The 24,701-nt window shown below is 38.6% G+C and overlaps 1 protein-coding gene across 1 annotated transcript; it reads right to left on the reverse strand.

The window, feature by feature from the left end:
* Nucleotides 1–23,777: 23,777 nt before the first annotated feature.
* LOC118346302 lies at nucleotides 23,778–24,176 on the reverse strand. Its single transcript, XM_035687187.1, has one exon. It carries the CDS (start codon nucleotides 24,174–24,176, stop codon nucleotides 23,778–23,780), a length of 399 nt encoding a protein of 132 aa, XP_035543080.1.
* Between the last annotated feature and the right edge of the window lie 525 nt (nucleotides 24,177–24,701).

Below are 24,701 nucleotides of genomic sequence, written 5' to 3' on the forward strand. Positions count from 1 at the left end.
AGAGTGGGAGAAAAAAATAGAGTTGGTGTTTGATTGCCATAATTACTCTGAGGAGAAGAAAGTGAAGTTGGCGGTAATTGAGTTCACTGATTATGCTATTATTTGGTGGGATCAATTAGTGACCAATAGGAGAAGGAATTATGAGAGGCCTATAGAGACATGGGGAGAGTTGAAAGCTCTCATGAGGCGGAGATTTGTTCCTAGCCATTACTATAGAGACCTTTTCCAGAAATTACAAAATCTTACACAGGGGTCTAGGAGTGTGGAGGATTACCATAAGGAGATGGAGGTGGCGATGATTCGGGCTAATGTAGAGGAGGACCGAGAGGCCACCATGGCTAGATTTTTGAGTGGGTTGAATAGGGACATAGCCAATGTAATTGAATTGCAGCATTATGTGGAGATAGAGGACATGGTGCACATGGCTATGAAGGTGGAGAGGCAATTAAAGAGAAAATGGACAGCAAGGTACACTTCGGTTTCTAGCACTACTTGGAAATCAAAATGGGATAGGAATGATCCAGCTGAAGCAAAGAGAAAGACCGAACCACCTAAGGGAAAAGATGAGGGAACTAGCAACAAACCCAAGGTAGAATCCCAACCTTCACGGAATAGAGATATCAAATGTTTTAAGTGTTTGGGTTCAGGGCACATTGCTTCTCAATGTCCAAATAGGAGGGTGATGATTATGCGTGACAATGGGGAGGTGATGACTGAGAGTGAAGATGATAGTGATGAGGTGCCCGAGTTGGATGATGCTAGTGATGATGATGGAGTGGTATACCCTGTGACAGGTGAGTCTCTTGTTGCCAGGCGTGCTCTTAATGCACACATTAAGGTGGATGATGCAGAGCAACAGAGAGAGAACATTTTCCATACTAGATGCCATGTCAACAATAAGGTATGTAGTATGATCATTGATGGAGGGAGTTGTACTAATGTGGCTAGCACTACTTTGGTTGAGAAATTGAATTTACCAACCTTAAAACACTCTAGATCATACAAATTGCAGTGGTTGAATGATTGTGGAGAGGTTAGAGTGGATAAACAAGTGTTAGTTACTTTTTCTATTTGGAAGTATCAAGATGAGGTGCTTTGTGATGTTGTGCCTATGCATGCAGGCCATATTTTGTTGGGGAGGCCGTGGCAGTATGATAGGAGAGTGACACATGATGGGTTCAAGAACATGTACAGCTTTGAAAAGGAGGGCAAAACAATTAAACTTGCTCCTTTAACTCCAAGCCAGGTCTATGAGGACCAATTGAAATTGAAAAGTGAGGTTGCTCAAAAAAGAAAGAGTGAAAATGAGAGTGATCAGAAGAGAAAGAGTGAAAATGAGAGTGATCAAAAAAGGAAGAGTGAAAAAGAGATTGAGAAAAAAAGAAAGAGTGAGAGTGAATATGAGCATAAAAGAAAGAGTGAGAAAGAAAGTAGAGAGGTGGCTGAGAGTAAAGAAAAAATAGTGGAGCCACGAGAGAAAAAAGAAAGAGAGTCTTCTAAGAGAAAAGGAAAGGCAAAAGTGAGTTTCTATGCAAGAGAGAGTGAGGTTAAGAGGGCTTTCTTCGCAGATCGCCCTATGATTTTTCTTGTCTATAAAGAGTCTTATCTTACTCTTGATGAAACTAACCAGTCTCTTCCTAGTTTGGCTGTTTCTTTGTTGCAGGAGTTTGAGGATGTATTCCCGGAGGAGATGCCGAATGAGTTGCCACCCATTAGAGGCATTGAGCACCAGATTGATTTTGTGCCCGGGGCTGCTATTCCAAACCGACCAGCCTATAGGAGTAATCTAGAGGAGACAAAGGAGCTTCAGAGGCAAGTTGAGGATTTGATGAGCAAGGGGTACGTGAGGGAGAGCATGAGCCCTTGTGCAGTACCAGTGCTACTAGTGCCAAAGAAGGATGGGACGTGGAGGATGTGCATTGATTGCAGGGCGGTCAACAATATCACGGTAAAGTATCGCCATCCCATTCCTAGATTGGATGATATGCTTGATGAATTGCATGGTTCATGTATTTTCAGTAAAATTGATCTTAAAAGTGGGTACCATCAAATTAGAATGAAAGAGGGTGATGAATGGAAAACTGCTTTTAAGACTAAGTATGGGCTTTATGAATGGTTGGTTATGCCATTTGGACTTACAAATGCGCCCAGTACTTTCATGAGATTAATGAACCATGTCCTACGTGCATTCATAGGCAAGTTTGTGGTTGTGTACTTTGATGATATCTTAGTGTACAGCAAGAACTTAAATGAACATATTGAGCATTTGAGATATGTGTTTGATGTGTTGAGATGTGAAAAGTTGTATGCTAATTTCAAGAAATGTGCCTTTTGCATGGAAAAAGTTGTTTTTCTTGGTTATGTTGTTAGTACAAAGGGTATTGAGGTGGATGAAGAGAAAGTCAAGGCCATCAAGGAGTGGCCAACGCCAAAAAGCATCACTGAGGTAAGAAGCTTTCATGGGCTTAGCTAGCTTTTATCGGCGTTTTGTTAAAGACTTCAGCACCATTGCTGCACCACTCACTGAGGTAATTAAAAAGAATGTTGGGTTTCATTGGGGGGCTAATCAAGAGAATGCTTTTGCCACTATTAAAGAAAGGTTGTGCTCTGCACCTGTGTTAGCATTACCTGATTTTAACAAAGCTTTTGAGATTGAATGTGATGCCTCAGGAATAGGGATTGGAGCCGTTTTGATGCAGGATAGGCGGCCCATAGCCTTCTTCAGTGAAAAGTTAAGTGGGGCATCCCTGAAGTACCCTACTTATGACAAAGAGCTTTATGCTCTTGTTCGTGCATTAGAGACTTGGCAGCACTACCTATGGCCAAGGGAATTTGTGATCCACACCGATCATGAATCATTGAAGCATCTCAAGGGTCAAGGTAAGTTGAATAAAAGGCATGCTAGATGGATGGAATACATTGAGACCTTTCCCTATGTCATCCGTTACAAGCAAGGTAAGGAGAACATTTGATATGAACCCGCGGGAATGAAATCCCTTGAACCCACAGACAATTTGAAAACTCCCCAAGAAAGCCAAAAATCAAGTCAAGGATGGAAAATCTAGACCCGATGAGAACTCGTTTCAAGAACCTAGATTATATTAAAATCTAGACCCGTTGAAGAACCCGTCTCAAGAACCCAGATTACAAAGGAGGAACGCCACAGAGGTTGTGATTTACCTTTGATAAGTTCAAAAGTTCAATTAAGAACAAGAGGAGTAAAACTCAACTCACAATGAATAAATTCATCAAATTTCATAAAATTCATAATCTGATTAAAATGAGGCTACATAGAGTATTTAAAGGAAAACCTAATGAAACCCTAGCCAAAATAAACCCCCATCTTCCAAAAGTACCCCTGGATGAACAGTGCCGCGGCTACAGTGCCGAGCTACAGTAACTCGGCTACAGTAACCCTAACCCTAGTTCAATAAAATAATAACTTTCCCAACATGCCCTTGCATAAGCTCCCTTAAGTGCTTCTCATAATAAACTCAATTATTCTAAACAAATAAAATAAGTACTTTAAATGAATTAAATAAGTTGAAACCCTTCAAGAGCCCAAAGCCTTTAAGTCTTGTTGTTGCCATCTTCCATAGCTGATCAAATGAATCAAAATTGGATCTTCATCCTTCAAGCCTCATCTTGAATGTTGAGCTCTTGCTAAACTCGTCCCAAGTGGATTGCATCAATCCTTGTTTTGTCTCCGTGATCTTTAAGACTAGGCCCATCATGGTTCCCATCAACATTGTTGCTGATGCTCTATCCCGGAGGAGTAGTTTGGATGGACAAAAGAAGGCGGAGTTGGTGAAATCACTTCATGAGAGGGTACGGCTTCAAATTGCCCAAAAGAATGAAGGGGTTGCTTCCCAAGCCAATAAAGGACGAAGGCGTGTCATCTTTGAACCAGGAGATTGGGTTTGGGTTCACATGCGCAAAGAAAGATTCCCAGCCCATAGAAGGACTAAGTTGCATCCTCGAGGAGATGGACCTTTCCAAATTCTTGAGAAAATTAATGACAATGCATATAAAGTCGATCTTCCAGGTGAGTATAAAGCTTCTGCAACTTTCAATGTTTCTGATCTTTCTCCTTTTGATGTAGGTGAAGATTCGAGGTCGAATCCTTTTGAGGAGAGGGGGAATGATAGGAACCAAGGTGGGCCTACTCTTAAAGATCCTTTGCAAGTTCCAGATGGGCCAATTACAAGATCAAGGGCCAAGAAGATCAAGGAAGCAATGCAAGGATTGGTGCAATCCACCTGGGATGAAGCCAGCAAGAGCCCAACACTGAAGATGGGTCTGAAAGAAGAAGAACCAGTTTTGATCCACTTTATTCAAGCTGTGGAAGACATGACTTAAACATACGGCCTATCGTTATTGGAGGCTTCCAATTTGGTTAAATGATTTATTTTATTAGTTTAGAATAAGTGGGCTTGAAGATGCTTGGCTCACATGTCTTATTTCTTTTGAACTATGTTTTTGGGAAGGCCTTGTATTTTGGCCAAGGGCTTATTTGGAAAATTACATTTTAGGAACTAGGGTTTCATCAATTTACTGTTGGGGTTACTGTAGCCGCGCGTACTGTAGCCGGTACTGTTCATCAAGGGTAATTTTGGGTAAAAGGGGCATTATTTTGGCTAGGGTTTTGATTAGGTTTGGCTTTAAAAACTCTTTGTAGCCTCATTTGAGAGTTAGACAATATTGAATTTTATTTGTGAGTTGAGTTTTCTCCTCTTGTTCTTGATTGAACTCTTGAACTTATCAAAGGTAAATCACAACCTTTGTGGCGTTCCTCCTTTGTAATCTGGGTTCTTGAGACGGGTTCTTCAACGGGTCTAGATTTTAATATAATCTAGGTTCTTGAAACGAGTTCTCATCGGGTCTAGATTCTCCATCCTTGACTTGATTTTGGCTTTCTTGGGGAGTTTTCAAATTGATTGTGGGTTCAAGGGAATTCTTTCTCACGGGTTCATATCATTTGGTATTCAGAGCAAGGTTTCCAATCAGGTCTTATTCTATCTTTTATTTCTTGCATATTTAATTCTAGGGTGTCATTGTTCTAGGATTGAGAAAAAAGAAAGTGTGTCTTCTGAGAGAAAATGAAAGGCAAAAGTGAGTTTCTATGCAAGAGAGAGTGAGGTTAAGAGGGCTTTCTTCGCAGATCGCCCTATGATTTTTCTTGTCTATAAAGAGTCTTATTTTACTCTTGATGAAACTAACCAGTCTCTTCCTAGTTTGGCTGTTTTTTTGTTGCAGGAGTTTGAGGATGTATTCCTGGAGGATATGCCAAATTAGTTGCCACCCATTAGAGGCATTGAGCACCAGATTGATTTTGTGTCCGGGCTGCTATTCCAAACCGACTAGCCTATAGGAGTAATCCAGAGGAGACAAAGGAGCTTCAGAGGCAAGTTGAGGATTTGATGAGCAAGGGGTATATGAGGGAGAGCATGAGCCCTTGTGCAGTACCAGTGCTACTTGTGCCAAAGAAGGATGGGACGTGGAGAATGTGCAATGATTGCAGAGCGGTCAACAATGTCACGGTAAAGTATCGCCATCCCATTCCTAGATTGGATGATATACTTGATGAATTGCATGGCTCATGTATTTTCAGTAAAATTGATCTTAAAAGTGGGTACCGTCAAATTAGAATGAAAGAGGGTGATGAATGGAAAACTGCTTTTAAGACTAAGTATGGGCTTTATGAATGGTTGGTTATGCCATTTGGACTTACAAATGCGCCCAGTACTTTCATGAGATTAATGAACCATGTCCTTCGTGCATTCATAGGCAAGTTTGTGGTTGTGTACTTTGATGATATCTTAGTGTACAGCAAGAACTTAAATGAACATATTGAGCATTTGAGATATGTGTTTGATGTGTTGAGATGTGAAAAGTTGTATGCCAATTTCAAGAAATGTACATTTTGCATAGAAAAAGTTGTTTTTCTTGGTTACATTGTTAGTACAAAGGGTATTGAGGTGGATGAAGAGGAAGTGAAGGCCATCAAGGAGTGGCAACGCCAAAAAGCATCACTGAGGTAAAAAGCTTTCATGGGTTAGCTAGCTTTTATCGGCGTTTTGTTAAAGACTTCAGCACCATTGCTGCACCACTCACTGAGGTAATTAAAAAGAATGTTGGGTTTCCTTGGGGGGCTAATCAAGAGAATGCTTTTGCCACTATTAAAGAAAGATTGTGCTCTGCACCTGTGTTAATCAAGAGTGATTTCGGGTAAAAGGGGCTTTATTTTGGCTAGGGTTTTGATTAGGTTTGGCTTTAAAAACTCTTTGTAGCCTCATTTGAGAGATTAGACAATATTGAATTTTATTTGTGAGTTGAGTTTTCTCCTCTTGTTCTTGATTGAACTCTTGAACTTATCAAAGGTAAATCACAACCTTTGTGGCGTTCCTACTTTATAATCTGGGTTCTTGAGACGGGTTCTTCAACGGGTCTAAATTTTAATATAATCTAGGTTCTTGAAATGAGTTCTCATCGGGTCTAGATTCTTCATCCTTGACTTGATTTTTGGCTTTCTTGGGGAGTTTTCAAATTGATTGTGGGTTCAAGGGAATTCATTCCCGCGGGTTCATATCAACTCATCATTTGTATTGCAAGCCATGCAACAACAGTTTGAGCGGTTGAACTTTATGTTGGGTGAAGTGAGGGATAGGATGGATCATCAAGAAGCAGCGATTAGAAATCTACAAGGTGGGAAGGATAGGAGGCAACGTGAGCATATAGTTGAAAATGAGTATAAGAATGAAGGAGATGGTGAGGATGAGGAAGACTTAGCATCTGAAGTTGGGTCGAGTAAAACTAGAAGAGTTAGGCATGAAAGAGGACTTGAGGGGAATCTAAGGGGTCGGGATGGTATAGATAGAGACCTTGGTAGCATCAAAATGAAAATACTATCTTTCCAAAGTAGAACTAATCCAGATGTTTATTTAGAGTGGGAGAAAAATATAGAGTTGGTGTTTGATTGCCATCATTACTCTGAGGAGAAGAAAGTGAAGTTGACGGTAATTGAGTTCACTGATTATGCTATTTTTTGGTGAAATCAATTAGTGACCAATAGGAGGAGGAATTATGAGAAGCCTATAGAGACATGGGGAGAGTTGAAAACTCCCATGAGGCAGAGATTTGTTCCTAGCCATTACTATACAGACCTTTACCAGAAATTACAAAATTTTACACAGGGGTCGAGGAGTGTGTAGGATTGCCAATGTAGAGGAAGACCAAGAGGCCACCATGGCTACATTTTTTAATGGTTTGAATAGGGACATAGCCAATGTAATTGAATTGCAGCATTATGTGCAGATATAGGACATGGTGCACATGGCTATGAAGGTGGAGAGGCAGTTAAAGAGAAAAGGGATAGCAAGGTACACTTCGGTTTCTAGCACTACTTGGAAATCAAAATGGGATAGGAATGATCCAGCTGATGTAAAGAGAAAGACCGAACCACCTAAGGGAAAAGATGAGGGAACTAACAACAAACCCAAGGTAGAATCCCAACCTTCATGGAATAGAGATATTAAATGTTTTAAGTGTTTGGGTTCAGGGCACATTGCTTCTCTATGTCCAAATAGGAGGGTGATGATTATACATGACAATGGGGAGGTGATGAATGAGAGTGAGGATGATAGTGATGAGGTGCCCGAGTTAGTTGATGCTAGTGATGATGATGGAGTGGTATTGTAACAGCCCACTAGAAATTCATTGGTGGAATTTCTATTGACTTTAAGAATCTCGTGAAAACCCATAAGTTTTTACTAATCGCTTAGGTTTTAGTCTGTCATCATGATCAGTGTTATCACTCACTATAGTGCTAGATTTATGAGTTTAATTATTTGAGGTAGTTAGAAGTGTTAGAATGCGTTATGGTCTACGCCATTAGACTAAGTGGATTATTTAGGATTTTATGGCATAATAGCTTATTTTCATAATTCCGGACGAAACGTCTGTTAAAAATTGTGAAATTATTTTTAGGGGTACTTCGGGGTTGAATTTCGTTAAACGATTTTCACTATAGGTTAATATGAATATTTAGAAATTTTTAGTACTAAGTTTATTATGTATTTTTTTGGAGTAAATAGTAACTTCGATAAGCGCACCCATTGTAGTGTTTTCAAAATCACAGTGTGGAATGTCCGAATTAGGTTAGAGAAGTTTTATTTGGACACTTGGCAAGATCTTAGCCACACATAGTAAATGGTGTTAGACACTTGGCACAAAGAAGAACCATTAGATAGATTTGTGAAGGAATCAAGGTGTGAGATCATGCCACCTAAGCAAAGCTGTGTTTCATCTGTTCAACCAAATTGTGCCAGACCAAAAGGGTTTCAACCCTAGCAAAACCATAAATAGTTGGAATCCAATTGAAACCCCAAAAGTTTGGTTGAAACCAAAACCCTAAATGGTTTTCCCAAACCCTAAAGTGGGCCTCTAAACCCTTTTTAATCCGATTTCTAGCATTGTGTTTAATCACTTGATTAAATCACTTCCACATGCTATTAATTAATCAAATCCTTGTTATGATATTATTATTCAACCTTTAAAACCTTGGGAATTTGATTGGGCCAAGAAAATTTGATTTTGGGCTTGATAGCATCTCAAACCCTAACCAAACCCCCTTTAAACCCCAAATTGAAGTCCACTTGGTGGGGCCCACCAAGGCCCACAAAATTGGCCACCTTGGCAAAGCTTCTTGGAGAAGTTCCCTCCCCCACATGGCAGACCATCCACTGCCATTGGCTGCACCCAATATTGCCTTGATGTGAAGGAGAAATCCACTCCATCAACCTCCATCTTTCATAGCTGCTGTAGGCAGTCTCTGCCCCTCACTATTCTCCACTGTATGTCACTTCTTTACACCCGTTCTTAAAGAGAAACCCAAAAGAGCTCCCGCGGGCAGATTTCTGGGACATTTTCCGTGGCCATTTTCGATCCTTTGTAGGTATTTTCCCAAGATGATTCCTTCACATGAGTTTTTAGTCTTTGAGTCTAGTTTTCGTGGATATCTTATTAGTCTCATTTCATGCTCATTTGATTGGTCAAAAGTATTTTTAACCTTGGAAAGGTCATTTAGGGCGTGAAACTGGAGAGTATGTTTTGTTTTGGAAGTTTTGACCAAGCTAATGGACATATCTTGGTCCGAAAATTTTATGGAGTGTTTTTAACATGTGTTTATGAATGTTCATTGAGGTTTTGTTGCTTGAATAAAGCTTTTGATAATAGATTTTCTTAGAGTTAGAAACTTGAAAACTGGAGGAAGTGGAAAAACAATTTCTGTTTTGTGAAAGTTTGAATATTTCATGGTTTAATCTTATTCCAAAGGCTTTGATATTTTTATATGATGATCCTAAGCCTCTTATATACATGTTAGGATGTTATTTCGAAGATATTTAGTATTAGTTTTAAAGATATGATCTTCTATGCAAGAGGATTCGGTTAGGCCTAAACTTTGATGTTTTTGAGTTAGATCCATGTTTTATTAAATTTTAGCCATGTGATTTTAAGTTTGATGGTTGGACCTTCTTTAGGACACAGTTTTAAACCATGTGATGTGTTAGTTTGAAAATCACATGTCTTTAAGCCTTGGATCAAGAGATTGATCATAGTTAGTTGGGAAAAATAGTTTTTGTTTTGGACTAAAGTTTAAAACCAAAAATACCAAGTGTTGTTTTGCGATTTTTGGTGAGTTTTGTTTGATGATTTAAAGCGTGTTTGATCTTAGGATGATATTATGAATATGTTAGAAGTAAGATTTGATTTTTTGGAATTCTTGGAGATGTTTTTATTAAGGTCAAAATTTGTGATTGAAGGTTTACTTTTTATTAAAAAGTTTGGGTCTTTTTACAAAAAGTTTGGTGTTGATAATTAGCTTTTTCTTAATGGATATTTTAAGGGTGTTTTTAAACTTAGGATAGGAAGAGATTTGTTACAAGATTTTAGTTTATTCATGAGTTTTGGAACTTGAAAGAATTGCAACCAAAATCAAGACAAATGGCCTATGTAGGTTTCGGCCATAGTGAGTTTTTCATAGTTGTGATTGGTCTTAATTTTTTCTGAGTTGATATTTGAGTTTGGGACAAAATTTACATGAGGAATGTAAATTTTGGTAATTTTTGGAATTAGGATATCAAATCCCTAAGTTAGAGGTAAAATAATCATTTGCACACATGTAGAGGGTAAAATGGTAATATTACTCTAAGTTGTCTCTTTTCACATTTCTAATTGTTAGTAATTAATTTCTAACTTTTAGAATACCCTTTTACAGTTCCTCGTGTTTCGCGCTTTATTCTAGTAGAACGCGACGATCGAGGTAAGTTAGCTTTTAACTTACTATCGGTTTAATGTGTATGAGTGATAAGTAAGAGAACTAAATTGTATGTATGCATGTTATCATATGTGTCATGCCAAGTCATTACATATTTATCTGTTACACAGAATTTATTCTGTCATGAATTATTCATTTGTTACACAAGATATTCTGTCACGTATTCCTATACATTGCAAGTATGTCATGTTGCGAAAGTTATTATTTTATTGAACTAGGGTTAGGGTTACTGTAGCCGAGTTACTGTAGCACCCAACTGTAGCCGCGGCACTCTTCACTCAGGGGTATTTTCGGAAGATGGGGTTTTATTTTATCTAGGGTTTTAATTAGGTTTTGCTTTAAATACTCTATGTAGCCTCATTCTAATCAGATTATGAAGTTTATGAAATTTGATGAATTTATTCATTGTGAGTTGAGTTTTACTCCTCTTGTTCTTAATTGAAATTTTGAACTTATCAAAGGTAAATCACAACCTTTGTGGCATTCCTCCTTTGTAATCTGGGTTCTTGAGACGGGTTCTTCAACGGGTCTAGATTTTAATATAATCTAGGTTCTTGAAACGAGTTCTCATTGGGTCTAGGTTCTCCATCCATTGACTTGATTTTGGCTTTCTTGGGGAGTTTTCAAATTGATTGTGGGTTCAAGGGAATTCATTCCCACGGGTTCATATCATTTGGTATTCAGAGCAAGGTTTCCAATCAGGTCTGATTCTATCTTTTAATTTTAGTATCCTTAAATTTAATTCTAGGGCTTCATTGTTCTAGGGTTGCCAAAAAAAAAAAATTTGAAATAAAAAGTAGGCTGCCGAAATTCTTAAGGTTTTGGGTTTGGCTGAAATTTGCATCACCTAGGGTTTCAAAATTCTAGGGTTTCCTACATCTCTAAGTTTGTCAATTGCTTGGAGTGTCGTTCCATTGATTCTTTTCTATTTCATTGTCCATGTTTGTGTGTTTGAATTCAATTGGTTGGTTTTCACAATTGAATATTGCTGTTTGTGGATGAATTAGAGAAAAGAAAAGAAAGGAAAAGAAAAGAAAAGAAAGGAAAGGAAAAGAAAAGAAAAGAAAAGAAACGAAAGGAAAAGAAAAGAAAAGAAAAGAAAAGAAACGAAAGGAAAAGAAAAGAAAAGAAAAGAAAATTCCAAAAAAAAAAAAAAAGAAGTTGAAAAGAAGAGAAGGTAGCATATTCAAAGTTGCTACATAGTTACAACAATGAGAAAGAAAGAAATTTGTTGATTGAACCTTATCATCAAAGGGGCTGCTGCATACATCACTCAAGTTGGTATCTTGTCTTATTTCTACTCTTTCATTCGTATAACTTCATTGATTCTCGTGTCATTTTTATTCCTTCATGTTTCTCTTGTTCTTGTTTCCTGAATCTAATTACTAGTTGGGATAAAACAAGGTTGCCTTGTCTTGATTGAGTTCATTTAGCTCTGAAAGAACTTGAGTGGAAAAACTATTGAGGTAAAAGGCAAGAGAGTGTGAGACTATTATCGGGAAAAAGCCATTAAGAGTGAAACACGAGTAGAGTGTCATTATTCGAGTTGAAACACGTAAGGGAGTGTGTGAGGTTTTCTTTTTCACCACTAACATTCTTCTGTGCAGCACCTTGTCATGTCTCATCGGAGTAGCTCATCACCAAGGGGGCGAGTAGATAACTCATCCTTTGTGTTGCATGCCATGCAACATGAGTTTGAGCGGTTGAACTTGGTGTTAGGTGAAGTGAGGAATAGCATGGATAATCAAGAAGCAATGGTTAGAAATCTGCAAGCAGAGAAAGATAGGAGGCGACATGAGCCTAATATTAAGAATGGGTATGAGAATGGAGAGTATGGTGAGGATGAGGAAGTGCTAACATCTGAAGTTGGATTGGGTAGACATAGAAGAGTTAGGCATGGAAGAGGCCTTAGGGCAAACTCAGGGGGTCGAGATAGAGTAGATAAGAACCTTGGAAGCATCAAAATGAAAATACCATCATTCCAAGGTAGAACTGACCCTGAAGTTTATTTAGAGTGGGAGAAAAGAATAGAGTTGGTGTTTGATTGTCATAATTACTCTGAGCAGAAAAAGATGAAGTTGGCTGTAATTGAGTTCACTGATTATGCGATTATTTGGTGGGATCAATTAGTATCCAATAGGAGGAGGAATTTTGAGAGGCCTGTAGAAACATGGAGAGAGTTGAAAGCTATCATGAGGCGGAGATTTGTACCTAGCCACTACTATAGAGACCTCTACAAAAAATTACAAAATCTTATACAGGGGTCTAGGAGTGTAGAGGACTACCATAAGGAGAAATGGTTGTATTACAAATCTCAGCAAGTTAACAAAATGATGGGAACCAAGATGAGCCTAGTCTTAAAGATCATTTGCAACTTCCAGATGGGCCAAGAAGATCAAAGAGACAATACAAGGATTGATGCAATCCACCTGGGATAAGTTTAGCAAGAGGCCAACATTCAAGATGGGGTTTGAAGGATGAGGATCCTGTTTTAATTCATTTGATCAGCTACGGAAGAAGGCAACGACGTGACTTAAAGGCTTTGGGCTCTTGAAGGGTTTCAACTTATTTCATTAATTTCAATGACCTATTTTATTTGCTTAGAATAATTGGGTTTATGTCTATGTAAGGGCATGTTGGGAAAGTTATTATTTTATTGAACTAGGGTTAGGGTTACTGTAGCCGAGTTACTGTAGCACCATACTGTAGCCGCGGCACTGTTCACTCAGGGGTATTTTTGGAAGATGGGGTTTTATTTTATCTAGGGTTTTAATTAGGTTTTGCTTTAAATACTCTATGTAGCCTCATTCTAATCAGATTATGAAGTTTATGAAATTTGATGAATTTATTCATTGTGAGTTGAGTTTTACTCCTCTTGTTCTTAATTGAACTTTTGAACTTATCAAAGGTAAATCACAACCTTTGTGGCGTTCCTCCTTTGTAATCTGGGTTCTTGAGACGGGTTCTTCAACGGGTCTAGATTTTAATATAATCTAGGTTCTTGAAACGAGTTCTCATTGGGTCTAGGTTCTCCATCCATTGACTTGATTTTGGCTTTCTTGGGGAGTTTTCAAATTGATTGTGGGTTCAAGGGAATTCATTCCCACGGGTTCATATCAAGTATGTTTTAAGTATTTGGGATATTTTAGTTGGTGCATAGTATTGCTAAAGAAAAAAATTATCCGCTGCGAATATTGCATAATGCTCTTGCATGTTAGAAATATTGCATCTTATATGTCATGAACGGGGCAAGCAACTTTGTGTTGCATGTCCCGACGCTTCAGATATCCGTCCGATCCCATGCAGAATCTGGCGGCGTCACAGGTATACCCTGTGACAGGTGAGTCTCTTGTTGCCAGGAGTGCTCTCATTGCACACATTAAGGTGGATGATGCAGAACAACAGAGAGAGAACATTTTCCATACTAGATACCATGTCAACAATAAGGTATGTAGTATGATCATTGATGGGGGGAGTTGTACTAATGTGGCTAGCACTACTTTGGTTGAGAAATTGAATTTACCAACCTTAAAACACTCTTGACCATACAAATTGCAGTGGTTGAATGATTGTGGAGAGGTTAGGGTGGATAAACAAGTATTAGTTACTTTTTTTATTGGAAAGTATCAGGATGAGGTGCTTTGTAATGTTGTGTCTATACATGAGGGCCATATTTTGTTGGGGAGGCCGTTGCAGTATGATAGAAGAGAGACACATGATAGGTTCAAGAACATGTACAGCTTTGAAAAGGAGGGCAAAACAATTAAGCTTGCTACTTTAACTCCAAGCCAGGTCTATGAGGACCAACTGGAATTGAAAAGTGAGGTTGCTCAAAAAAGAAAGAGTGAAAATGAGAGTGATCGAAAGAGAAAGAGTGAAAATGTGAGTAATAAAAAAAGAAAGAGTGAAAAAGTGATTGACCAAAAAAGAAAGAGTGAGGGTGAAAATGAAAATGAGCATAAAAGAAAGAGTGAAAATGAGAGTGATCAAAAGAGAGAGTGAAAATGTGAGTGATCAAAAAAGAAAGAGTGAAAAAGTGATTGACCAAAAAAGAAAGAGTGAGAGTGAAAATGAAAATGAGCATAAAAGAAAGAGTGAAAAAGAAAGTAGAGGGGTGGCTGAGAGTAAAGAAGAAAGAGTGGAGCCACGAGAGAAAAAAGAAAGAGAGTCTACCGAGAGAAAAGGAAAGGCAAAAGTGAGTTTCTATGCAAGAGAGAGTGAGGTTAAGAGGGCTTTCTTCGCAGATCACCCGATGATTTTTCTTGTCTATAAAGAGTCTTATCTTACTCTTGATGAAACTAACCAGTCTCTTCCTAGCTTGGCTGTTTCTTTGTTGCAGGAGTTTGAGGATGTATTCCCGGAGGAGATGCCAAATGAGTTGCCACCCATTAGAGGCATTGAGTACCAGATTGATTTTGTGCCCGGGGCTGCTATTCCAAACCGGCCAGCCTATAGGAGTAATCCAAAGGAGACAAATGAGCTTTAGAGGCAAGTCGAGGATTTGATGAGCAAGGAGTACGTGAGGGAGAGCATGAGCCCATGTGCAGTACCAGTGCTACTAGTGCCAAAGAAGGATGTGCGTTGATTGCAGGGCGGTCAACAATATCACGGTAAAGTATCGTCATCCCATTCCTAGATTGGATGATATGCTTGATGAATTGCATGGCTCATGTATTTTCAGTAAAATTGATCTTAAAAGTGAGTACCATCAAATTAGAATGAAAGAGGGTGATGAATGGAAAACTGCTTTTAAGACTAATAAGTATGGGCTTTATGAATGGTTGGTTATGCCATTTGGACTTACAAATGCGCCCAGTACTTTCATGAGATCAATGAACCATGTCCTATGTGCATTCATAGGCAAGTTTGTGGTTGTGTACTTTGATAATATCTTAGTGATGGGAACCAAGATGAGCCTAGTCTTAAAGATCATTTGCAACTTCCAGATGGGCCAAGAAGATCAAAGAGACAATGCAAGGATTGATGCAATCCACCTGGGATAAGTTTAGCAAGAGGCCAACATTCAAGATGGGGCTTGAAGGATGAGGATCCTGTTTTAATTCATTTGATCAGCTACGGAAGAAGGCAACGACAAGACTTAAAGGCTTTGGGCTTTTGAAGGGTTTCAACTTATTTAATTCATTTAAAGAACTTATTTTATTAGTTTAGAATAATTGAGTTTATTATGGGAAGCACTTAAGGAGGCCTATGCAAGGGCATGTTGGGAAAGTTATTATTTTATTGAACTAGGGTTAGGGTTACTGTAGCCGAGTACTGTAGCACGGCACTGTAGCCGCGGCACTGTTCATCCAGGGGCACTTTTGGAAGATGGGGGGTTTATTTTGGCTAGGGTTTCATTAGGTTTTCCTTTAAATATTCTATGTAGCCTCATTCTAATCAGATTATGAAGTTTATGAAATTTGATGAATTTATTCATTGTGAGTTGAGTTTTACTCCTCTTGTTCTTAATTGAACTTTTGAACTTATCAAAGGTAAATCACAACCTTTGTGGCGTTCCTCCTTTGTAATCTGGGTTCTTGAGACGGGTTCTTCAACGGGTCTAGATTTTAATATAATCTAGGTTCTTGAAACAAGTTCTCATCGGGTCTAGGTTCTCCATCCATTGACTTGATTTTGGCTTTCTTGGGAAGTTTTCAAATTGACTGTGGGTTCAAGGGATTTCATTCCCGCGGGTTCATATCATTTGGTATTCAGAGCAAGGTTTCCAATCAGGTCTGATTCTATCTTTTATTTCTAGCATATTTAATTCTAGGACTTCATTGTTCTAGGATTGATTACAAAAAAAAAAAAAAAGTGGTGGCTGTCAGATTTCTTTACTATTGTTGGGGTTGCTGAAATTCATTGTTCTAGGGTTTGTGTTGGCTGAAATCTCTTGTTCTAGGGGTTGTCGTATATCACTTGCCCTTGGGTTTTTCAATTATTGTTAGGGTTTTCTCTACTGCTTATTCTTGGTTGTGATCAAATCAGTTGGTGAAAAGAAAAGAAAAGAAAGGAAAGGAAAAGAAAAGAAAAGAAAAGAAAATTCGAAAAAAAAAAAAAAAAAAAAACAGAGAGAAGAAGAAGAGGAAAAGAGAAGGTGGCGTATTCATCGTTGCTACATAGTTACAACAAAGAGAAAGAAAGTATTTGTTGATTGAGTTTTTATCATCATAGGAGCTGAATACATCTTTCTAGTTGGTATCTTGTTTTATAATTACTGTTTCCCTCGTATAAATTCCTTGAGTCTCGTGTCATTTGTTTCATTCCTTGTTTCTTTGATCTATATTACTGGTTGGAATAATACAAGGTTGTATTGTCTTGATTTAGTTCAACTAGTTCTTAAAGAACTTGAGCGGGAAAACTATTGAGGTAAAAGGCAAGAGGATGTGAGACTATTATCGGGAAAAAGCCATTAAGAGTGAAACACGAGTGGAGTGCCATTATTCGAGTGTAAACACGTAAGGGAGTGTGTGAGGTTTTTCACTAACATTCTTTTTGTGCAGCATATTATGATGTCTCATAGAAGTGACTCATCAAAAGGTGTGGAAGAGAACTCATCCTTTATGTTGCAAGCCATGCAACAACAGTTTGAGCGGTTGAACTTGGTGTTGGGTGAAGTGAGGGATAGTATGGATAATCAAGAAGCTGTGATTAGAAATCTGCAAGGTGGAAGAAATAGGAGGCGACGTGAGTCTAGTGTTAAAAATTGGCATGAGAAAGAAGAGATTGGTGATGCTCTAGCTACTAGGCGTGCGCTCAGTACACAAATTAAGATGGATGATATAGAGCAGCAGAGTGAGAATATTTTTCATACTAGATGCCACATCAACAACAAGGTATGTAGTATGATCATTGATTTGAGGAGTTGTATTAATTTGGCTAGCACTACTTTAGTTGAGAAATTGAATTTACGTACCTTGAAACACCCTAGACCGTACATGTTGCAGTGGTTGAGTGATTGTGGGGAGGTTAGGGTAAATAAGCAAGTGCTAGTTTCTTTTTCAATTGGGAAATACCAGGATATGGTGCTTTGTGATGTAGTGCCTATGCATGCTAGTCATATTTTGTTGGGGAAGCCATGGCAGTATGATAGGAAGGTGATCCATGGGTTAAGGAACATGTACAGTTTTGAAAAAGATGGAAAAACAATCAAACTTGCTCCTTTAACTCCAACACAGGTCCATGGGGATCAATTGAAGCTGAAATGTGAGGTTGCTCAAAACAGAAAGAGTGAAAATGAGAGTGATAAAAAAAGAATGAGTAAAACTGAGAGTGATCAAAAAAGAAAAAGTGAAAAGGAGATTGAGCATACAAGCAAGAGTGAAAGTGAGAATGAGCTGAAAAGCAAGAGTGAAGGTGAGAGTGAAAGTGAAAGTGAGATTGAGCTGAAAAGCAAGAGTGAAGATGAGATTGAGCTGAAAAGCAAGAGTGAAGATGAGATTGAGAAGAAAAGAAATAGTGAGACCGAAATGGAGAAAGAGAGAAAAATGAGAGAGAAAAAAGAAGAGGGTGAGAATAAGACCTCAAGCACAAGAGAGAATGAGTTGAAAAATAATTGTGAGGTCGAGAGTACAAAAAAAAATGAAGAAAAAGAGAGTGACAGAAAACAAGAGAGTAAAAAGAAAAAAGAGTGTGAAAGGAAAAAAGAGAGTGAAAAAGAAAAAGAGAGTGGAAAGAAAAGAGAGTGTGAAGAAAGTGAGAGAAAAACAAAGAGAAAAGTGAGTTTTTATGCTAAGGCAAGTCTTAATCCTAACGAACTTGACATATGTTTGCCTAGTATTGTTGTCTCTTTGTTGCAGGGATATGAGGTCGTGTTTCCAAGTGGTGTGTTTAGTGGATTGCCACCTATTAGGGAGATAGAGCACTACATTAATTTTATGCCAGGTGCGGCAATTCTTAATCGACCTTTCTTGGAAAAACAAGAATCATTGACACACTTACAGGGACAAGGTAAGTTGTTGACTAGAATGCATCCTAAGCGGGAGGATTGTATTGAGACTTTTCCTCATGTATTCAAATACACACAAGGTATGAAAAATTTTGTGGTTGATGCTTTAGCAAGAAGGTATGTCCTTGTCTTCATTTTAGACGCGAAATTGTTGAGATTTGAATATGATAAGGAATTGCATGCTAATAATGATGACTTTGCTAGTGTGTATGGAACATGTGAGAATGCATCTTTTGGTAAGTTCTATAAACTAGATTGGTACTTGTTTAGAATGAATAGATTTTGTGTGCCTACTAGTTTTATGCGTAAGTTGCTTGTGTGTGACGGACATGCTGGTTTGTTGGGTAACCATGGTGTAAGGAAGACTTTTGTTGTGTTGCATGAACGTTTATGGAAATATCATTTGCTTTTCAAAGATGTGTTACACGAACGTTTGCGGGAGTATCATTTGTATTTCATTGATTTTGCATATAATTGGAGTGGTCATTCTGGTGAAAATAAGATTTCAGAAATGTTGCATGAACGTTTATGGGAGTATCATTTGCCATTCATTGACTTGTTGCATGAACGTTTGCGGGAGTATTATTTGCATTCATTGAGTTTGCATATTGGAGTGGTCATTTTGGTTCGAGGAAGACTTTAGATGTGCTTCATGAACATTTGTGGGAGTATTCTTTGCCATTCATTGAGTTTACATATGATTGGAATGTTCATGCCACTACTAAATTTTCACCAATTGAAATTGTTTATAGACTTAATCAATTTCCTCCTTTAGATTTAAAATCTTCACCAGTTGATGATATGGGTAGCTTGGATGGACTAGTCCAAATTTTTGAACAAATTAATGAAAATGCATATCTAATGGATCTTCCAGGTAAGTATCATGTTTCTACTATTTTCAATGGGACTAACCACTTTCCCTTTGATCCAGGTGGAGATTCGAGGTCGAATCCTTTTGAGGAGAGGGGGAATGATGGGAACCAAGATGAGCCTAGTCTTAAAGATCATTTGCAACTTCCAGATGGGCCAAGAAGATCAAAGAGACAATGCAAGGATTGATGCAATCCACCTGGGATAAGTTTAGCAAGAGGCCAACATTCAAGATGGGGCTTGAAGGATGAGGATCCTGTTTTAATTCATTTGATCAGCTACGGAAGAAGGCAACGACAAGACTTAAAGGCTTTGGGCTTTTGAAGGGTTTCAACTTATTTAATTCATTTAAAGAACTTATTTTATTAGTTTAGAATAATTGAGTTTATTATGGGAAGCACTTAAGGAGGCCTATGCAAGGGCATGTTGGGAAAGTTATTATTTTATTGAACTAGGGTTAGGGTTACTGTAGCCGAGTACTGTAGCACGGCACTGTAGCCGCGGCACTGTTCATCCAGGGGCACTTTTGGAAGATGGGGGGTTTATTTTGGCTAGGGTTTCATTAGGTTTTCCTTTAAATATTCTATGTAGCCTCATTCTAATCAGATTATGAAGTTTATGAAATTTGATGAATTTATTCATTGTGAGTTGAGTTTTACTCCTCTTGTTCTTAATTGAACTTTTGAACTTATCAAAGGTAAATCACAACCTTTGTGGCGTTCCTCCTTTATAATCTGGGTTCTTGAGACGGGTTCTTCAACGGGTTTAGATTTTAATATAATCTAGGTTCTTGAAACAAGTTCTCATCGGGTCTAGGTTCTCCATCCATTGACTTGATTTTGGCTTTCTTGGGAAGTTTTCAAATTGACTGTGGGTTCAAGGGATTTCATTCCCGCGGGTTCATATCACTTAGAGTACAACAAGTACTTAAATGAACATATTAAGCATTTGAGATATGTGTTTGATGTGTTGAGATGTGAAATGTTGTATGCTAATTTCAAGAAATGTGCCTTTTGCACGGAGAAAGTTGTTTTTATTGGTTATGTTGTTAGTACAAAAGGTATTGAGGTGGATGAAGAGAAAGTCAAGGCCATCAAGGAGTGGCCAACGCCAAAAAGCATCACTGAGGTAAGAAGCTTTCATGGCTTAACTAGCTTTTATTGACATTTTGTTAAATACTTTAGTACCATTGCTGCACCACTCACTGAGGTAATTAAAAAGAATGTTGGGTTTCATTGGGGGGCTAACCAAGAGAATGCTTTTGCCACTATTAAAGAAAGGTTGTGCTATGCACCTGTGTTAGCATTACCTGATTTTAACAGAGCTTTTGAGATTAAATGTGACGCCTCAGGAATAGGGATTGGAGCCGTTTTGATGCAGGATAGGCGGCCCATAGCCTTCTTCAGTGAAAAGTTAAGTGCGGCATCCCTGAAGTACCCTACTTATGACAAAGAGCTTTATGCTCTTGTTCGTGCATTAGAGACTTGGCAGCACTACCTATGGCCAAGGGAATTTGTGATTCACACCGATTATGAATCATTGAAGCATCTTAAGGGTCAAGGTAAGTTATATAAAAGGCATGCTAGATGGATGTAATACATTGTTGCTGATGCTCTATGCTGAAGGTATGTACTTCTTACTTCTATGAGTGCTAAAATACTTGGGTTTGAATATGTGAAAGACATGTATACCGATGATGCTGATTTTTCTAATGTGTATGTGGCATGTGATAAGGTGACATTTGGTAAGTTTACAAGCATGATGGTTATTTGTTTAAAGAAAGCATACTTTGTGTGCCAAATTGTTCTATGCGTGAGTTATTGGTGCGTAAGGCATATGGTGGGGGATTAATAGGACACTTACTCCTTTGGATTTGATGTCTTTACCTGTTAATGGCAGAAGTAGTTTGGACGGACAAAACAAGGCGGAGTTGGTGAAGTCACTTCATGAGAGGGTACGGCTTCAAATTTCCCAAAAGAATGAAATGGTTGCTTCCCAAGCCAATAAAGGGCAAAGGCGTGTCATCTTTGAACCAGGAGATTGGGTTTGGGTTCACATGCGCAAAGAAAGATTCCCAGCCTATAGAAGGCCTAAGTTGCATCCTCGAGGAGATGGACCTTTCCAAATTCTTGAGAAAATTAATGACAATGCAAATAAAGTGGATCTTCTAGGTGAGTATAATGTTTTTGCTACTTTCAATGTTTTTGATATTTCTCGTCTTGAAGAGAGGGGGAATGATGGGAACCAAGGTGGGCCTACTCTTAAAGATCCTTTGCAAGTTCCAAATGGGCCAATTACAAGATCAAGGACCAAGAAGATCAAGGAAGCAATGCAATGATTGGTGCAATCCACTTGGGATGAAGCCAGCAAGAGCCCAACACTCAAGATGGGTCTGAAAGAAGGAGAACTAGTTTTGATACACTTGATTCAAGCTGTAGAAGACATGACTTAGAGATATGGCCTATTGTTATTGGAGGATTCCAATTTGGTTAAATGATTTATTTTATTAGTTTAGAATAAGTGGGTTTGAAGATGCTTGGCCCACATATCTTATTTCTTATGAACTAAGTTTGTTGGGAAGGCCTTCTAGTTTGGCCAAGGGCTTATTTGGAAAGTTACTTTTTAAGAACTAGGGTTTCATCAATTTACTGTAGGGTTACTGTAGCTGCGCGTACTGTACCCGATACTGTTCATCAAGGGTCATTTTGGGTGAAAGGGGCTTTATTTTGGCTAGGGTTTTAACTAGGTTTGGGTTTAAAAACTCTTTGTAGCCTCATTTGAAGGGTTAGACAATATTGAATTTTATTTGTGAGTTGAGTTTTCTTCTCTTGTTCTTAGTTGAACTCTTGAACTTATCAAAGGTAAATCACAACCTTTGTAGCGTTCCTCCTTTGTAATCTGGGTTCTTGAGACGGGTTCTTAAATTGGTCTAGATTTTAATATAATCTAGGTTCTTGAAACAAGTTCTCATCGGGTCTAGGTTCTCCATCCGTTGACTTGATTTTGACTTTCTTGGGGAGTTTTCAAATTGATTGTGGGTTCATGGGATTTCATTCCCACGGGTTCATATCATGTTCCTTCCCTAGGAGACCTTTCATGTACCATTGGTCCAAAATAAACTAAGTGACAAGGGCAAGTGAATGGGATGCTTGGGAGTGTGTTAGCCAAAACCCTAAGGGTATACTTGTCCTTGATACAAAAGTCCCTTCATATAATCTTCTAGAAACTCAGTGCATGCTTGACACTTGGTAAAAGCTGACTAAATTTGAATTCCTATGTGCCTCCCTTTGTTTCCTATGCAAAGCTTCTAGAAAAGCACCATTTCACTTTCCTAGGCTTCCCTTTCCAAGAAATCTACCTTGGAACTCGAATTCTGGGCAAAACAAAGGGCTAGGTGTGCAAGCCATTCTTGGTGTTTTCCTACACTTCTCTCTCCCTCTTAACCCACTATCAAGACTAGATTCAAGGTGTAACATCCTCATGACACCTGGCACTAGTGATATACAATTGAGTCATAGGCCTAAACCATTGGACCTAGGTTTCTAAATAGGGCCAAAATTACAAAGTATACTAGGGCCACTATCCTCTTGTGCTCAAGTTACCAAATCAAAGATTCTAAGGTCTTCCAAAGTAACTAAGGCTCCTAAAATGCCAATGGCAACCTAGAACAAATTCTAAGGGCCAAGCCTAGACAAACTTGGGCAATCACATCGTCCCATCCTTAGAAAAAGATTTCATCCTCGAAATCGGCACTGCATCCATTAATCAAAACACTCATAAGAAGAAATACCAGGCTACTACCTCTTCCATAAGTGGCCGTAGACTTCTCAGACGATGTTGAGGATGAGGGCATTTCATCTGCCTCGACGGTCAAGGAATCCAATGAAAAGTAAAATATAGCTTCCAAGCCGTAACCAAAATACATATTGAATTGCATTTCATTCAACCTATGCTCTATCTCAAGCTCTGTGTCCTTGATTGGTTGACCTTCTTCATTGAAGTGAATACGATCCGAAGACGTATCTAAGGTCTCGAAAGGTATAAACTGACTTGCACGTTCTTCCAATGTGCAACTCGATTCCTTCTTTCTTCTTCTGGATCGAAATTGCACAGATTTCTTCTTTCTACTTCCTTCGAGCTTCTCCACGGTTGCCGTTCCTCATGGGGTAATGCTGGTTGAAACTGAAGCCTTCCTTGAGCATCTGCATCCATCACATGAGTGCGATGATGCTCAAACATCTCCATCTGTCTTGATCGTGCTGCTATTGCTTCTTGTTTTCTTCTAAGGCGATCTCTGATGTGATGTTCTCTCCATTCTCTCAACTCTGCCATTGAAGAAATAGACATACGTGGGGTCCTTCTAGTTCGTGCCATCCCTTGTTTCAAGGGTTTGGTAGGTATACACAAGGTTACCATGCTTAAACTAACAAACATGGAACAAACAAATTTGACATAGAACAAAACATTCACAACATATATATTTATATCACACAATTCATGCATACATCAAGAGTTCTAAGATACAGACAAATGAGGATATCCACTTCTTATTGTATCCTTCTGTTCCCAAGTTGCTACTTCAAATTCTGGGTTATTCCAGAGTACTTTCACAAGAGGTATCTTTCAATTCCTCAACTCTTGTTCCTTGCGATCCACGATCTGCACTGGCCATTCTGTATAAGACAAGTTAGGTTGAAGCTGAATCTCGTCGGGCTCCAAAACTACTAGTCGTCTTTCTCCGAAGCACATCTTCATGGTTGACACATGAAATACATTATGTATTCCCGGCATCTCCATTGGCAGATCCAATCTATAAGCTACTGGACCGACTCTTTCGATTATCTCATAGCGTCCTACGTATCGGGGACTTAACTTTTCCTTTTTACCGAAATGTACGACTCCTTTCATGGGTGATACTTTGAAGTATACCCAATCTCCTACTGCAAACTCCAGACTCTTACGTCGGTTATCGGCATAGCTCTTTTGTCTGTTCTGGGCTACTTTCATTGTTTCTTGAATCATGGTTACTTGTTTCTAAACTTCTTGTAAATATTCGGGTCCTAGCATCTTCCTTTCACCCATTTCATCCCAATACAACAAAGATCTGCATTTTCTTCCATATAAAGCCCGTAGGGTGCATTTTCTTCCATATTATTGTAGGCAAATTCCACCAAAGGTAGGTGACTCACATGCTAAGTGCTACTAAAATTCAGACGAGTGCCTAACATCTTTTGCAAACTCTGCCAAAATTGTGAAGTAAAACAGGTATCTCGGTCCGATACTATGCTTTTAGGTACTCCATGCAATCAAACGATTTCCTTAACATAAATTTGAGAGAGTTTTCCATAAAGTCCATGTTAGCTATGGGTAGAAAATGTGCGCTCTTAGTCAATCGGTCAGCTATATAACCCATATCGAATTCTTTCCTGAAGATGTCCTTGGCAGATCGATTACAAAGTCCATCGTCCCATTTCCACTCTAGGATAGGTAATCATTGTAGTTCACCTATCAGCATCTGATATTCAGCTTTTACCATATGGCAGATGG

The sequence above is a fragment of the Juglans regia genome, unplaced genomic scaffold (genome assembly GCF_001411555.2).
Source record: "Juglans regia cultivar Chandler unplaced genomic scaffold, Walnut 2.0 Scaffold_720, whole genome shotgun sequence".
Lineage (NCBI taxonomy): Eukaryota > Viridiplantae > Streptophyta > Magnoliopsida > Fagales > Juglandaceae > Juglans > Juglans regia.

Excerpts from the sequence above, each read along its gene's own strand:
- LOC118346302 (XM_035687187.1), bottom strand. The coding sequence starts at position 24,176 with ATGATTCAAGAAACAATGAAAGTAGCCCAGAACAGACAAAAGAGCTAT.